This window comes from Notolepis coatsorum (assembly GCF_963971535.1).
Source record: "Notolepis coatsorum genome assembly, chromosome: 4".
In the NCBI taxonomy this organism is placed as follows: domain Eukaryota; kingdom Metazoa; phylum Chordata; class Actinopteri; order Aulopiformes; family Paralepididae; genus Notolepis; species Notolepis coatsorum.
The window spans coordinates 52755565-52773726 of NC_140168.1; the positions used below are offsets into that span (position 1 = coordinate 52755565).

At 48.9% G+C, this 18162-nt stretch overlaps 1 protein-coding gene across 3 annotated transcripts in view; it reads right to left on the reverse strand.

Moving 5' to 3' along the window:
* Positions 1-18162, reverse strand: part of phf14 (PHD finger protein 14) — a 188894-nt gene that overhangs the window by 112442 nt on the left and 58290 nt on the right. For all 3 annotated transcript variants that reach the window (XM_084313377.1, XM_084313376.1, XM_084313378.1), the window contains exons 8-11: positions 7442-7588; positions 6764-7034; positions 5702-5808; positions 696-791 (exon numbers count right to left, since the gene is read on the reverse strand). In XM_084313377.1, the coding sequence (XP_084169503.1) occupies positions 696-791; positions 5702-5808; positions 6764-7034; positions 7442-7588 (621 nt within the window). The remainder of the gene's footprint in view (positions 1-695; positions 792-5701; positions 5809-6763; positions 7035-7441; positions 7589-18162) is intronic.

Sequence of the window (18162 nt, forward strand, 5' to 3'; positions counted from 1 at the left end):
AGTGATGGCGGTGGTAGTGGTGATGGTGGTAGTAGTGATGGTGGTAGTAGTGACGGTGGTAGTAGTGGTGGTAGTAGTGGTGGTGGTAGTAGTGGTGGTAGTAGTGGTGGTAGTAGTGGCGGTGGTGGTAGTAGTGATGGCGGTAGTAGTGGTGGTAGTAGTGATGGCGGTAGTAGTGGTGGTAGTAGTGGCGGTGGTGGTAGTAGTGATGGTGGTAGTAGTGGTGGTAGTAGTGATGGCGTAGTGTGGTGGTAGTAGTGACGGTGGTAGTAGTGGTGATAGTGGTGAGGTAGTAGTGGTGGTAGTAGTGGTGATGGTAGTGGTAGTGGTGGTAGTAGTGGGTGGTAATGGTAGTGGTGGTAGTGGTGATGGTAGTGGTGATGGTAGTAGTGGTGGTAGTGGTGATGGTAGTGGTGATGTAGTGGTATGGTAGTAGTGGTGATATCGTGGTGGTAGTGGTGATGGTAGTGGTGATGGTAGTAGTGGTGGTATCGGTAATGGTAGTGGTGGTAGTAGTGGTGGTATCGGTAATGGTAGTGGTGGTAGTGGTGATGGTAGTAGTGGTGGTATCGGTGGTGGTAGTGGTGATGGTAGTGGTGATGGTAGTAGTAGTGGTGGCGATGGTGGTAATGGTGATGGTGGTATCGGTAATGGTAGTGGTGGTAGCAGTAATGGTAGTGGTGTTGGGAGCGTACCTGGCCGAGGATGTCGCCCAGTAAAGTCCACATGGCCTGGCCTTCATCCCTCAGCTCCCCATTGACATTCAGCAACTCCTCCAGGGACTCGCAGAGCTGCATGGAAGATAGCAAAGCAGAATAGGAGGGATAACATTAGGCAATGACACAAGAGTGTCAAACCGGCCCCCTCTCTCACCCCCAAACACACACACACTGTTTAAGGACACCATGAGGTGAGGTCAAATTCAATGCACATTGGCATATATTCTACAAGTCTCTGGAACGCCATTCTTCCAAAATATATTCCCTCATTTGGTGTTTTTATGATGGTGGTAGAGAGTGCTGTCTAACATGTTGTCCAAAATATCCCATAGGTGTTCAATTGAGTTGAGATCTGGTGACTGTGAAGGCCATAGCATATTATTCATATTTTCATACTCATCAACCCATTCAGTGACCCCTCGTGCCCTGTGGATGGGATATGGTTAGTGTCCTGTGTATGCGTTAGGGTTAGTGTCCTGTGGATGGCTTAGGGTTAGTGTCCTTGCATCGTAAAAAACAAAACTTTAAACTCATTGGTCCTTAACAATAAAGTGAATGATAGCATCAACACTATGGACCCTTTGCAATTTGCATACAAGTCAAACAGGTCCACTGACGATGCGGTCTCTCAGGTACTACACAACAACACCCTCTCTCACCTAGACAGCCAGAAGGGGGGCTATGTGAGACTGTTGTTCATTGACTATAGCTCAGCGTTCAACACCATAGTCCCCTCCAGACTGGTGGACAAGCTGATCGAGCCGGGTCTGAGCTCCGCTCTGAGCGCCTGGATACTGGACTTTCTGAGTGAAAGGCCTCAGGCGGTCAGGGTGGGGGGTCAGACCTCCAACACCATCACCCTGAGTATCAGGTCCCCCCAGGGCTGTGTCCTGAGCCCCCTGCTGTATTCACTCTACACACATGACTGTGTGGCCAGTAGGGATGGGTACAGAATTCTGTACTTTTAAAGGTACTTACCGAAACACGTCGGTACTACTGAGTATCGATTCACGTGAAAAAAAAAAAAAATAATTAAGTATTTTTTCCCCACTTAAAATATTTTTTTTTACCTTTTTTCTTTTCATGTCAACGTTCACACGCACAATATACGCTTACCTAGGATTTGACTTGATTCAACAACAAAGCAGTCGGGGCAATGGCAAGCCGAAAACTGTCGAAACTAAGTGTAGTTATTTGAAGTTTGGATTTTTTTTTTAGCGACTGAGGTAGGTACATTTTTAGAGACTAAAGTACAGAAAAAAGGTACCATTGGGTACCGGTATCGATTCACAGGTACCGGTACCGTATCGGTTCAAATGTGAAAGGTAACCATCCCTAGTGGCCAGGTTCAGCTCCAACTCCATAGTGAAGTTTGCGGACGACACAGTGGTGGTGGTGGGGCTGATCTCTGACAATGACGAGAAGGCCTACCGGGAGGAGGTTGATGTACTGGCACGCTGGTGTCAGGACAACAGCCTGCTCCTGAACATAGACTCAGTCGTAAAAAAGGCGAAGCAGCGCCTCTACCACCTGAGACAGTTAAGGAAGTTCAGAGTATCAGGGAAGATACTCCACTCCTTCTATTCCGGAGCTGTAGAGAGCATCTTGACTGGAAACATCACTGCCTGGTATGGAAACAGCAAGGCACAGGACAAGAAGGCCCTACAGAGAGTGGTGCGCTCAGCTGAGCGTACCACGGGTATTGCACTACCACCCCTGCAGGTCTTATATAACAAGAGGTGTAAATACAGAGCCTGCAGAATAATGAAAGACCCTCACCACCCCAACAACAGCCTGTTCAAGCTGCTGCGGTCAGGCAAACGCCTGCGCACACCAGCAACTAGGACAGAGAGACTTCGTTTCAGCTTCTTCCCCCAGGCCATCAGTCTTGAACACTGAACTCTCCACACACAAGCACACATGAGCACACACACAACACAGATACTGTATACGCTCACACACTAATAGACACTTTAGCACGAACACACACACACTGCACACGCACACACTCAACGGTCACTTTACACAATGAAAAGGTCACTTAAAAAAAGAAAAAAAAGAACGGGAGTGGTTCTTGTATAGTAAATAGATGGATATAGCAAAATAGCATAAGGATATATAGTATAACTGTATATTGTATAGTATTGTATAGTAGTGTACATAAGACCCAGTGCCTCATCCGTAGCTATCACTGTATTGCACTATCGCTGGACCTTAGCATGTCTTTAGCATGCTTTTTGTAAACGTATGTACATTATACCGGTTATGTCTCATTCTATGTCTTATTCTTATTTTTATTACTTGTATTATTGCACAATCGCTGCAGGCATGACCACCCGCATTTCACTGTATGCTTGTATGCCGTGACAAATAAAACTCTTGACTTGACTTGATTAATGTTTACTCTGACATGTCAAAACATGGAAGCGAAACGAGTCCTGAATGTGTGACGTTAGTTTCATTGGGTCTTATTTTAATCAAATGTGCTTTTCGTATCTCACTAACATGCTCATTCACTCATCTTAATGCAAGAGTGAAGCACACACACATAGCAAAGTGGATGTACAGCACGACAGTATGCGACACCTGTCAAGTGACATTTCCGTTTGAGGACTCACTTTGAAGATAAGCTCCAATAGAGACCAAAGTGAAGAGAAGCGACCGGCGGAGGTCGGCATTATTCACTGTATCCTCTTCCAAACATTCCAGGTGTGACGTTATCTAGCGATCTGCAGATGATGGTGGTTAGCAGACGCAGCGGTTTCCTGGAGCCACTGTGGTCTTTAAAAGGGGACACTTTCACATCATCTGGGGGACGAGTCTCCTTTCGGCAGATACAGACCTTGGAAGGGGCTTCATAACTGTATCAGTCAAAGCCAGACTCACTCCTAACGACCATTCCTCTCCCGTCTCCCGCTCTCTCAAGGCCGAGGCCGTGTAAAAGCAACTGGAGCGCCGCAATTAGCAACACACACGCCATTAATAACGCTTAATACGCACGGCAGAAGACTGAACGCTACATTAATTCCTGACTTTTACTCCACTGTTTTATTCCCTTACTCCATCTCGACTGACGGAGCGACACAGTCTGCTCACTGAGGTCACGTTCGAGGAGAGATGGGGGAGAGAGAGAGGGGGGGGGGGTGAGTTACAGAGAGGAGACGGGGGAGGGAGAGAGAGAGAGAGAGGGGGAGGCTGAGTTACCGAGAGGAGACGGGGGAGGGAGAGAGAGAGAGAAAGAGAAAGAGAGAGGCAGGCTGGCTATTATTGAGGCCCTTTCATTATTTTTTTTTATTATCCCAGTGCTGCATAGTAAAAGAGTAGTTAATCTGGTGAAATAGTTTTACGACCAGCCTGCACATTATTCATAATCAATAAAAGGCAATAAGTGTGATGCTTGATGCCGGATGATACCAAATCCCTGGCACCAAAATAACCAGTTTGGTTACGGGTGAGGTGACTTTATACAGGCTCTGTACACATTTTCCGCCTTAAAATTCCAAACTTCATAGAGGTAAATGTGTAGACATTGCAACCGTGTCATTCACTATGTTATCATTATCGATAAGACAGTACATTATGTCTCACCTGTCCGACTGACCAGATCCTCACCTTCATATTTGTATCTTGTTCTTTACCTTTTAATTTGTTTTATTCTCATATATTTCTACTGTAATTTATGCCCGTACCTCACCTCCCCTCCCCTGTGTTGCTACAGTATGACAGGTCTGAATTACCCCAAGGGGATTAATAAAGGAACTTATTATATTCTCCTGTTTTACACCTTTGATTATTCAGTTTTCTCACAATGTGTCATGCCATCCAATATCGTGTAATACCACAGCTCATTTGCCACGGTTGTTATTGAAATCACCTGTTATTATGATTACAATCACCTATTGTTTGCCTCCAAAAATGTCTGCGATGAAATGCTATTAATTGTCCAATAATAATAGCCTAATAATACTTAGGCTTTGTTGGCAAAATTGTTGGCATATCCAGATTGTATTCAGATTGATTTTAGAAAGTCTGGACAGAGGGCGGCCGGGTAGCGCAGCGGACTAAGCGTCTGTCTACCACCGCAAGAGACACTGGTATCGAATCCGGCTGTCAGCGGTACCTCCGGCTTGGTCGGTCGTCCATATAATTGGCAGTGTCAGCGGGTGGGAAGCCGGTGGGGTGTATCCTCGTCGTTGTAAACAGCGACTCCTACAGTTCGGTCAGGGCGCCTGCACAGCGAGGGAGGAAACTGGGGGAGGTAGTGATCCTCCCACGCGTTACACTTTCCCAGTGAGAGTCCTCGCTGTCAGGTGAAAAAAGAAGCGGCTGGCTGACTCCGCATGTATCGGAGGAAGCATGTGATAGTCTTCAGGGCTCCCTAGACCGGAAAGTGGGGGGCAAATGCGCGCAACGGCCAGGAAGGGGAGGGGGGAATTGGCATAACGACTAAATTGGGATGGGAGAAAAATACAGAAAAAAGGAGAAAAAGTAGACAAGTCCGGACAGCAAAAAAAAGGGCCTCACCTTGTTGTATGAGAGGAAGCCTGTATGTTCAGTGAAGGGCGTCTCACCTTGTTGTATGAGAGGAAGCCTGTATGTTCAGTGAAGGGCGTCTCAACTTGTTGTATGAGAGGAAGCCTGTATGTTCAGTGAAGGGCCTCACCTTGTTGTATGAGAGGAAGCCTGTATGTTCAGTGAAGGGCGTCTCACCTTGTTGTATGAGAGGAAGCCTGTATGTTCAGTGAAGGGCGTCTCACCTTGTTGTATGAGAGGAAGCCTGTATGTTCAGTGAAGGGCCTCACCTTGTTGTATGATAGGAAGCCTGTATGTTCAGTGAAGGGCCTCACCTTGTTGTATGAGAGGAAGCCTGTATGTTCAGTGAAGGGCCTCACCTTGTTGTATGAGAGGAAGCCTGTATGTTCAGTGAAGGGCCTCACCTTGTTGTATGAGAGGAAGCATGTATGTTCAGTGAAGGGCCTCACCTTGTTGTACTCCACGTGTAGTTTCTCCTGCTCACTCTCCAGCTTGTCTTTCAAGTTCTTCTGCTCTGTGATGTTGTCCTGGATCTGAATCATTCGCATGTTCCGCTCTGAATGTCAATAGGAGCCAAAAACAATAGCACAATCACAATCTGGGCCCATAATATACAGGAGGGGGGGGGGGGGACTAGGCCCACACGAGAGAATGTACTGATGGCAGAAAGGCCTTCTGCTGGAAGCTAATGGCGTGTGCTCTCAAGGTTACTGGCAGGCCGTCTCCCTGCAACACATCTGGCATCATCATCATTAATTTTGGTGGTGGTGGTAGGGGATGCCTTTTTGCACAAGGCTACACACTGAATGTCTACATAAGTCTGGCACATGCCCTCTCTCCCTCCCTCCCTCTTTCTCTCTCTCCCTCTCTCCCTCCCCCTCTCTCTCTCTCTCTCTCCCTCCATCTCCCTCCCTCCCCCTCTCTCCCTCCCTCCCCCTCTCTCTCTCTTCCTCCCTCTCTCTATCCATCTCCCTCTCTCTCTCTCTCTCTCTCTCTCTCTCTCTCTGGGTGTTATCAAGGTGGCACCTCAGTAAACCTCAACAATAGAAAGGGCAACAGAAGATTTATGATGCGTAATAAGTACGAGTACGAGTGTTTATTCTCTAACGTTCATAACCCTTTTAATAACCTTACTAACGCTTTCAAAATCATTAACTCACATAATTTAGAATGCACAGTTTAGAATGCAAAGTATCTAACGTAACACGTAATTCAATCTTTTTCTTATCGAGTCTTAAAACGGCACGTTCTGAAGACGATTATATCTGCCAAGGGTTAGGATCATTTCACTTGTTCCCACTGAACTTAAACAAGTGAAAAAATATTGCAATTAGGCCGATTCCCCGTTTAGTTTCAAGACACCGTCGCTTGTTTTGAGAAAATCCTTGAAACAAGCTTCTTCCTGTAAATAAGGGACATTATCTCACCTCGGTCTCAATACAAGAGTTACAAAATGTATCAAGTATTTATTACATGTAAGGGTCTGGCTGGAGACCACGGAGGTTCCCTACCCAGGTAGTAGTTGACGAAGTCCGAGGTGAGGGCCGGCTGCTTGTGCTTCCTGCGCCCGTCCATGCTGGCGTTGGTGTCGGACGTGTCCACGGGGAAGATGTCGGTGCTGATGCCCATCAGCTCCGCCTTCCTCATCAGCTTCCTGATGGCCGAGGCGCTGGAGGTCAGCGGGCGGGGCAGCTTCTCCCGGGGGACCCAGGCCTGTGGGCGCGTGTTCCGCGACAGCTCCGCCTTGGCCCTGTACTGCTGCAGGCGGGTGGTGATGCGGGCCTGCGGGGGCGGGGGACACGTGAGCTGAAGCCTCTCAGGTAAGGATCCTGAAGCTCGTCGTCAGGCAATAACACTGTATCTTCGTTAGCGCCGCTTTGTGTTAACCCTTTCACTACCACACTACCAAAGGGTTAAACCCTTCACTGCAACGACACAGCAGGTTAACCCGTTCACTGCCACACTACTAGAGACGGTTAACCGTCTGTAGTGTGGTAGTGAAATGGTTACCATTGAGTTGAACACCAATTGGGTTTTGGATATGTAAGCATATATCGTGACATATTTTGATATAAAGGGATTAAATTAATTATCGTTATGATTATCGCAATATCAATGACTTCCATATCGCCCAGTTCAAAGTGACGAGACACACATGACTGGTAAACACAAATGGAGCTACAGCTCACCTGTGCCTCAGGCGCCAGCTGCTTCTCTCTCTCCTGCAGCGACACCTTGCAGTACGACTGGAGGGCCAGGTAGTTCTTCCTCTTCCACTTCCGGTCGAAGCGGTCCGCGTGCTGTTTGCAGTAGGCGAAGAACGGATCGGCGATATCCTGAGGGAATCGAACGAGTAATGGGCGCGTTAACAAGAGGCGACGACGCGGTGAGAAACAACGGGGGGCTTCATCGTCTCCGCGGGTTTGAGTGGCGTTTGGCCTATTTCCCCTCACTTAGCTCGCTCCCTTCCATTATTCCCTTCCATTTTCAAAGAATCAAATAAAATCCCAGGCGTTTTCCAGCTGCTGCCGCCGACCCTGGAATCGTTTAGGCTTAAGGTGTTTGGGGTGGACGCTATCAGCACGCTCACCTGTCCATACGGGGGCCTCATGCAACAGCTGACTGGATTAGGTGGATAGTGAGTTGAGTAGGCACTTTTCCCGGGCTGTGCTTATATCGGTCACACGGGGAAAATACGTGATGCGAGGTGAAGCCGCGATCATAAGCCGCGGGCCGGCGAGTGATCGCGAACGCCCCGGTGGATTAACAATGGGGATCTATTTAAACTCTAAACAGTTTTGCAAACGTTCATTTAGTTTGAGTTATTGAAAGTAAATGAGTTTGAATATGGCCACCAGTGATGTCATCGGGGACATTGAATCCTTGTGTTGTGTTAATTACAGCTTCATAATTCAACCAATTACCATGATTTGAAAGGATTGTTTCTATGCATGTCTTGTCTTATACAATGGGTTGTTTATGAAGAAATAAAATAATAACACAACTTGTTGTGAAGGGCCAGATTAAACCGAATATATATATTTATTTATATATATATATTTAATTGTATTTGTATATTCTCTAATATTCCCTGATATCCCTTGTATATTCCTTGTACAATATGCATTGAATATCCATTCTAGCCTACTGAACATCCCATAATAGTCTCCATTCTACTATTGGTCGAGACCTTGGTGCCAGGCTGCCATACCCCTCAGACCCAGTTCAAACGTACCGCTCAACATGTACGAACAAGTCCTAGTTCCGCGTAGGAATCTGGCTACCGCACCACTAATGGGACTATTTGTTCATAGTGCGTATATATACTGCGCTACTAAAGTAGGACTTTCTTTTCAGTCCAGTTTCTTACCCTCCAATAGAGTCACAGACGTAAAGCCTCCCCGCGACGCCACGTGTGGGAGTAAGGCCAAGTTCGGCTTACCATCGGTATTGAGACATCGTGTATATTAATATTTGAATAGTCATATTTGGCACTATATCGTCGAGTTGGACGTAGTCTATTAAGCTAATAATAGTCTGTTAATATATAGTGCTTCGTGCGATGAGAATACTACCGCAGTCAGTACCCCATCGTTTCGGGCAGAGAACTGGCTGCTTATCCAGGGTGGTTGACCCTACGTGAAGCTGCACCCGAGGAGCCCCAGAGCCGACGAGCGAGTGGACCTGTATACCGGATTATTCTACCGACGACAGCCCGCCTTCCCAGGCACGGATTATGCTTTGTATACGTTGATTATTCCATGGATAAAGACCCCCGACACTGCCGTGTGTTGGAACCCCCCCCCCCTGGAGAGGACGCAAGGTGAGGAGACGCTCTGCAAGACGAGGTCGCTTCACGTCTCTCCTCCGTGGACCGGAGGACGCCGGCCCACAAAGAGTCCACCTGCTTTCATCTGTGGTCCAAGGATCGCCGGCGCATTGAACGGCACTACAGTGGGTTCACCTGGGATACCCTTGGCCGGATGAGGCAGCCGGATTCTACCCCCCCCCCCTTCCTACTCCTGTCGGCTTACAAGCGACCGGATTAACCCCCCCTAGTGTATCCAGTCTATAATCATTCAAGTATCATTGCTGTTATTCCTTAAACTATTCCAGGTCGTATATGTACCACCTGCGCCTTCAGAGATTGGACATTCTCTATTGATATACCGACGAATACTCTTGCCATAAAAGTGCATACTAATTCCCATTCATAAATGTGATTGATTTGATTAAGTGCTTGCTCTACACACCATCGCTGTGTAGAAATAAAGACCTATTTCTAATTCGTACATTTGTGTTGGATCCGTTTCATCTACGTGACAGTGTTCATCATAATATATTTATGCCGAGTACTGGGTGGCCGAATATTAAGTCCAAAGGTAGTGGTAGTAAGTATCATATCTAGTAATACAGTCAGGGAATTGTACCCCTCAGTTACAATTGGTCCTTCGAGCCGGAGGGTAATTAGTGTAATATTAATATAGTGTTATTAATATTGAAATGGCCTATGATGAACACTCCACGAAACGATCCTCCTAACCAACGCCCGCAGCGCGAACGACGGCTCCCTCAGTACTTAGAGGCTTACGCTGTCAGTCAACAACCTAGTCTTCTACTAACAGTAAACGCGGTAAAACTAGAAAGTAAAAGTATGTCTAACCCCAACGCCCAGACTACCCCGACCATAGAGGCCCCTACGGGTTCTAATGTAACTGACCAAGTTCACGGTGGGGACCAGTGGGAACCAGACATGACTTCACACCCCGCCAGTACTGAAGAAGTAGTCCCCGATGAGTCCCGGGAGGAATACAACGCTACCGAGACAGAACTCGGCACGGAAGAAGACGGGGAGAGCACCGTGGAGATAGAGCTCCAAGGCTCCGCAAGGAGTACCCCGAGGGAAGGCTCCCCTATACAACCGCCTTCCCCCAGCGAGGCAGAGAGGACCCTACAGCAGGCCTTCCTCATCAGCCTGAACGCCGCTGCTGAACGCGACCGACTGCAGATCCAGCAGCGGAGCGAAGAAGAGCATATACGTCTAGAAATAAGACGCATTCAGAGGGAAGAGAATGTGGCCCGAGACCGAGCAGACAGCCAGCGAGCAGCTGCTGGTGCTCTACGGGACGCAGAGCGCGACAGACAGCAAGCGCAACTAATAGAACAGCTGATCAGACGGACAACACCCTCTCCCTCCGCCAGAGGCTCCAGGAACTCGTCTAGACACACCTCCAGGGCGGCATCCCCTAGCCGAGTAAACAACCCTGAACTTGACCAACAGACGAGGTCTATACCCCCCACAGACCACCTCCCCCCACCGGTCCAAGCGAGACCTAGCAACCGGGAAGGAGCAGCATATCCTGTGGAGAGGCTAAACCAGAGACTACAAGCACTGGATGACCTAACTGAAGACGAAGAGGAAGAGGAGGAGAACCACGCCCGACGACAGCACAGTACTCTACCGGACCAGGAGGTCCGGTACAGCCCAGGCTATACTCCCGCGGAGCTGCGCTACAGACCCCCGACTCTATACACGGGTGAGCACGACGCACGACCCGCACCGAGGAACAGCACCTGGACAAGCGGGCCATGGTACACTGCCGGTACCAGCCCATACCAAGGAGCGGGAGGAGACTCGCCTAGGAGGCCTCTCCCCCAACGCTCGCCGATGTATCCACAGTCAGCGTCATACATTGGCACGCCTATGGTACCCGACTTCACCCAAGAGAACCGGGCCCAGTATACAGAACTCCGCATGTGTCTGGAGACCATGTTGGTGGATGTATTGGATGAACGCCACAAATACGCCATCCTACTGAAGCACTTAAAGGTACCCCGCGCACATAATATAGCGCTCGCCTACGCGACTTCCACCACCCCATACACAGCAGCGCTGGTAGCATTGGACCAGAGGTATGGGCGCATATGGGATTACGTGATCCAGGAGATCCGACACATCGACCGCTTACCCCCAGCAATAGACAATCGAGCACTGGACGACCTGTCCATCAGAGTGCAGTCCCTGGTAGGGATGTTGGGAGCGCAGAGAGAGAAGGGGAGGCATGAACTTTACGCCAACTCAAATGTGGAAAGGATCTTGGAGAAGCTGCCGCCCGCTCGACAGGAGCGTTTTAGGCGACAGAGAGACCACCGAGACCCGAATGGCCCCGAACCGAACCTCCTCGATCTAGCAGACTTCCTGGCGAGAGAAGTCAGCAGCCTACGGCTAGATACATTCGGACGGAGCACCCCTGGCTCCAGAGAAGGAACCAGACGACTAAATGATGGAAGAAGATCGGTGACTGTGATGCACCAATCGGAGTCAGTACCGAGCAGCAGGAGCCACAGTACCCCCTCCAGAACGGAGAAGTGGAAGATAGTGTGCCCCTACTGTGAGAAAGGACACTGGCTAGCGCAATGTGACTCCTTCCCCAAGCTGAACGCGGAGGAAGCAAGTCAATGGATAAAGTCCAACAAGCGCTGTTTTCGCTGTGCGCGCTCACACATGGCAGCCGAATGCCGCTTAAAGAAAAGGTGCACCAAGTGCGATGGAGCCCATCTGGACATACTTCACGACAGTAACAGACGGCGCCCTTCACCCGCACCATCCAGCAGCAAAGCGAGCGTCATGTACATCGATCCCGCCAGCAGCAGTGGAGCCCGAGTACTCCTAAAAGTAGTGCGTGTGACACTAAGCTACCAGAATAAAGTCCTGGACACTTACGCCGTCCTCGATGACGGGTCCGAGAAGACCCTTCTGCTCGCCTCCGCTGCGGCCCAGCTAGGGCTGCGGGGAAGCGAAACCCAAATGACAATTCGGACAATAAGACGAGATTTGAAGACGATAAAGGGCGAGAATGTCTCATTCTCTATCGCAGCAAGCGGCCAGCCTGAGCGACGGTACCAGATTACAGACGCTTTCACCAGCCAAGAAATAGGGCTGTCGCGGTACACATACCCCGTCGGCAAGCTGATGGAGAAATATGCACATCTGCGCAAGTTACCGATCCCGCTCATAGACAATGCTATGCCGACCCTGTTGATAGGCTCCGACCATGCAGACCTCATTGTCCCGATAGACCGGGTTCATACCGGACCCCGAGGCTGTCCTGCAGCAGTCGAGACCCGTTTGGGATGGACTCTCCAAGGCCCGCTCGCCAAATCTCTCAACCGAAGTACAGCCACTAGATGTCTCCACTCCCGAGTCACAGGGGGAGAAACCGCACTCCTGCAACACGTAGAGCGGCTATGGACCCTGGAACAAATGCCCTTTAAGAACGGAAAGAAAGACATTCGCTCTAAAGATGACATTTACGCCATTCACCTCCTCGAGACAGGGACCAAGAGAGTCCCGGTCAACGGCGTGTTGAGATACGCCACGCCACTCCTGCGGCGAGAAGGAATGCCTACTTTCCACGCCAAGACAGACGCCACAGAACGGTACCTGCTGAACACGGAGCGGCGCTTAGCCAAGAACCCCGCCCAAGAGAGTGTATACCGCGCTGAGATTGAGAAGCTCATCACAGCGGGACACGTCACAAAGATGGACATTAAAGAGGCTGACCAGACCACTGAATCGTGGTACGTGCCCCACCACAAGGTCCATCACAACGGTAAAGACCGCATAGTATTTAACTGCAGCTACCAGATCGGATCCCAAAATCTGAATAAAGAGTTACTGCCCGGTCCCACACTCGGCCCCTCCCTACTCGGCGTTCTACTCCGCTTCCGCCAGGAAAAGGTGGCCATCAGCGGGGACATTAAAGGAATGTTCCTGCAGGTGAGATTAGTAGAGGAGGACAAGCCCCTGTTACGGTTCCTATGGAGAGAGAAGCCAGGAGATGAGCACCCAGCCATCTACCAATGGGAAGTCCTCCCCTTCGGAACGACGTGCAGCCCCTGCTGTGCTACATTTGCACTACAGAAACATGTAGCAGAGGACCCAGCAGCGGACGAAGAGGTCCGACACAGCGTAAAGAACAGCTTCTACGTAGACAACTGTCTACAAAGCCTTTCAACCCAGGAAGAAGCCGAGGCTCTCCTGATTAAACTCCGCGCCTCATTGATCAAAGGCGGCTTTGATCTCAGGCAGTGGGCCAGCAGCGATCCGCAAGTACTGCGCAGCCTCTCCTCCGAGGACAAGGCAGCCAGCAGCGAGACCTGGATGGCTACAATCCCGGGAGAAGCCCAGGAGATGACCCTGGGATTGGTGTGGCGATTCAAAACAGATTCGCTTCACTACAGACACAAGCCCCTGACTACGGAGCAGGGAAGGCCGGCGGCGGCGCCGACCACCAGACGGAGTGTGTACACAACACTCGCCCGACAATATGACCCGCTAGGATGTATTCTACCGTACACCACCAGGGCAAAAATGATTGTACGAGCATTGTGGGACAAGGACCAGGGCTGGGACGACCCCATTCCCGCACACCTTGCATCCACCTGGAGAGAGTGGGAGATGGAGCTCCACTCACTCCCAGGCGTTAATATGCGCCGAAGCTACTTCCCACCCACGGTGAGGCCAGAGACATGTAAAATGGACTTACACGTCTTCAGTGACGCCTCAGAGGTCGCATACGGATCAGTAGCCTACTTGCGGGCCCAAGAAAGGGGGGGAGAGATCTACACAGCATTTGTCCTCGCCCGCTCGAGAATAGCCCCACGCAAGCAACAATCTATCCCACGTCTAGAGCTCTGTGCAGCCCTAGCCGGAGCGCACCTAGCCACGCTCATCCAACGTGAGCTCACCATACCGGTGTCTAGAACAATCCTGTGGTCAGATTCCACGACAGTACTCGCCTGGATCAAATCGGACTCATGCAAGTACAAAGTCTTCGTGGGAGTCAGAGTCACCGAGATTCAAGACTTAACCGAAGAGTTAACCGGAGAAACAGAGTGGCGCTACGTTGATACAAAACAGAACCCAGCTGACGTCATCACCCGGGGGATGCCCCTGGATGACCTCACCCGTCGCAATGTCTACAGTGACGGCCCCGCATTCCTAAGACTCCCGGAAGGAAAGTGGCCCACGCCTATCCCGAGGGAAGCCAGTCAGGAGGAGGCTGAGAATAAGAAGCCTGTGTTCTGTGGATTGAGCACTGTTATCTCCGCAGACCCCAACACACTCCTGATGGGGCGGCTAGATCCTGCATTACCCCAGACAATGTACCGGCCTGAAGAAGCGAACGGCCGACGAATGTGGAGGTACAGCCAAGTATTAGCCGACAAGTTTTGGAGCAGTTTCCTACTGCACTACCTACCGTCTCTACAGACCCGCCAGAAGTGGGTAAAGGAGAGAGACAATTTGACAGAAGGAACAGTCGTCATGATTATTGATCAATCACTGCCCAGAGCTATGTGGCCGGCCGGCCGCGTAAGCAAAGTGATCACCGGTGCCGACGGCAAGGTCCGAGCAGCTGAAGTGCTCGTCCAGGGTCGCACTTACACCCGTCCCGTGGCGAGGCTCATAGAACTGCCCCGACTCCCAGACACAATCGATGATGACCATGACCCTATAACCCTATGACTTTGTGAAGTTGACTGACCCCTACAGCAAACCCTTATGTGTAAATAGACAACGCGATTAATCTGTCTCTGCTTAACTGATTAGGTCTGGGACCAATCAGGGGGTGGCTGTTGTGAAGGGCCAGATTAAACCGAATATATATATTTATTTATATATATATATATTTAATTGTATTTGTATATTCTCTAATATTCCCTGATATCCCTTGTATATTCCTTGTACAATATGCATTGAATATCCATTCTAGCCTACTGAACATCCCATAATAGTCTCCATTCTACTATTGGTCGAGACCTTGGTGCCAGGCTGCCATACCCCTCAGACCCAGTTCAAACGTACCGCTCAACATGTACGAACAAGTCCTAGTTCCGCGTAGGAATCTGGCTACCGCACCACTAATGGGACTATTTGTTCATAGTGCGTATATATACTGCGCTACTAAAGTAGGACTTTCTTTTCAGTCCAGTTTCTTACCCTCCAATAGAGTCACAGACGTAAAGCCTCCCCGCGACGCCACGTGTGGGAGTAAGGCCAAGTTCGGCTTACCATCGGTATTGAGACATCGTGTATATTAATATTTGAATAGTCATATTTGGCACTATATCGTCGAGTTGGACGTAGTCTATTAAGCTAATAGTCTGTTAATATATAGTGCTTCGTGCGGTGAGAATACTACCGCAGTCAGTACCCCATCGTTTCGGGCAGAGAACTGGCTGCTTATCCAGGGTGGTTGACCCTACGTGAAGCTGCACCCGAGGAGCCCCAGAGCCGACGAGCGAGTGGACCTGTATACCGGATTATTCTACCGACGACAGCCCGCCTTCCCAGGCACGGATTATGCTTTGTATACGTTGATTATTCCATGGATAAAGACCCCCGACACTGCCGTGTGTTGGAACCCCCCCCCCCCTGGAGAGGACGCAAGGTGAGGAGACGCTCTGCAAGACGAGGTCGCTTCACGTCTCTCCTCCGTGGACCGGAGGACGCCGGCCCACAAAGAGTCCACCTGCTTTCATCTGTGGTCCAAGGATCGCCGGCGCATTGAACGGCACTACAGTGGGTTCACCTGGGATACCCTTGGCCGGATGAGGCAGCCGGATTCTACCCCCCCCCCCTTCCTACTCCTGTCGGCTTACAAGCGACCGGATTAACCCCCCCTAGTGTATCCAGTCTATAATCATTCAAGTATCATTGCTGTTATTCCTTAAACTATTCCAGGTCGTATATGTACCACCTGCGCCTTCAGAGATTGGACATTCTCTATTGATATACCGACGAATACTCTTGCCATAAAAGTGCATACTAATTCCCATTCATAAATGTGATTGATTTGATTAAGTGCTTGCTCTACACACCATCGCTGTGTAGAAATAAAGACCTATTTCTAATTTGTACATTTGTGTTGGATCCGTTTCATCTACGTGACAGTGTTCATCATAATATATTTATGCCGAGTACTGGGTGGCCGAATATTAAGTACAAAGGTAGTGGTAGTAAGTATCATATCTAGTAATACAGTCAGGGAATTGTACCCCTCAGTTACACAACTAGTGATGAAATTAGTTTAGACCACCATGCACACTCTAATTATGTTTTGCATGAGCGAGCCTTGGAACTCTTTGTAAAGAGCTTTATAATAGTCAATCCGTGAGACCTGTCATAATAGAGTTAGATAAGAGAGGTCCCCGAAGCTCATCTGTTGATAAGCTATTGCTCCGACGCTGCACGCTGGCGTTAGTGCATCCTATATTAGCAATGCTGAAAGGTCTGATTAAGGTGCAATGGGACATTTCTGCACAGATCTAATAAGAGCTCAGACATACAGTATTTCCTCTATGCTCATAGCCTCTGGTGATCATTCTGATGAGCCACATGAAGTCTATTGTGTTCTGAAGAAACTATGTGTTCTCCAAGACCATAACAAAAAATTACCATTGGTCACTTAACTCAATCTGCGCCAACAATGATTATACTCGTTATTAGATCGTTTGATCTTTTTCCTTTGATCCCCGCTCTACAGACTCGCCCGAAATCATTTAGGCACAGCCACATACGCTGGAACTGCAATGCCGATTGAATATCACCAGATGGCAGTATCGTCTACCATTTGAACTCGGATAGGAAGGCTATGAGGGGTGGAAGTCTCATTGGCAATGAATGCACCGAGACATCGAGGCTCGCTCTGTGGGGGAGGAGCTCTTCCAAAGCAATCGAAAGCAGATCTGCTCGCCTCAGAACCTATAGTGTCCAGTAGACAGTACACGTGTAATTACATATAAACTTCGCGATTGCCGATGGGATCATTGGAATTATTCTTTTTGGATTACCTTCTGGCTAAGGTAAGGGCGCCCTATGTCTATTTTACCGAACGTGAAACATGTTTATGTAACGATCGCAGTGGCTTACTGTACCGGTCATAGACGAGGCTTTGTCTAATGATCGGATTTTCAGGGTAAGACTACCCCCCCCCCCTTGATGATTCTGTGAAGGTACATATGTACATGCTATATACCTTTGATTTGAGAGTATTTGGGGGTTCAGGGAATCAACCAGAATGATTCGGGCTTATTGCACATAGACCGTCCTATCTCACAATCTATGGAAAAAGACTGGATTCTTTCGGAAATGGGCGATGTTCAGCGTGTAATAAACTACAGTGTGTAGAAATGAACGCCTTTTTACATGTTGTACTGCAAATAGTGTGTCAAATGAGCCATACCATTTTCCGCATAGCTATAATATAGAATATACAAATAGCTCCGCAAAGATCATGAATTATCGCGAAAATAGTCACGAAAAGCTGGCCTACTGACCGCAGGATGCGCGGCCAGCGTGGCAGACAAAGAGTTAAGGTGTCAAGCACGCTTTTAATCACCATTTTTAATCGTCATTCTCTGGTTATGACAAGCACAAAATAAAATGTATGCAGGTATTTAATGATCTCTATCTAATCTATTTCTACTTTTAGCGCGACTACTGGCAGGATTCACATGTCAAAACTGTCTATCACTGTCCGGAGATGTGCTGCCAGTCACTAAGCAAATCAAAGCCAGAGTTTTTCCCTAAACGTTTGTCTCCTGATTTGATAATCCACCGGGAGCTGATTGGGGGAAACTTGGGGGATAAGTAAGCAAATATACAGATCAGAAGCAACAGTTGACAATCTGTACCTTTGCCTCATATTGATGAGGTTAGATTGCGGCAGAAGCTCTCGAGACACAGAACACGTTGGTACGTTTAATGTTCAATTATCACATGTCCTGCTCACAACAGAATGACAGGATTCAGGTTAAAAATTTAAAGGCCCAGTCAGTGATCCAAACATAAATAAATGGCTAACAAATAAGTAAAAGAAAATCACGGATTGGGGACTTAAATCGA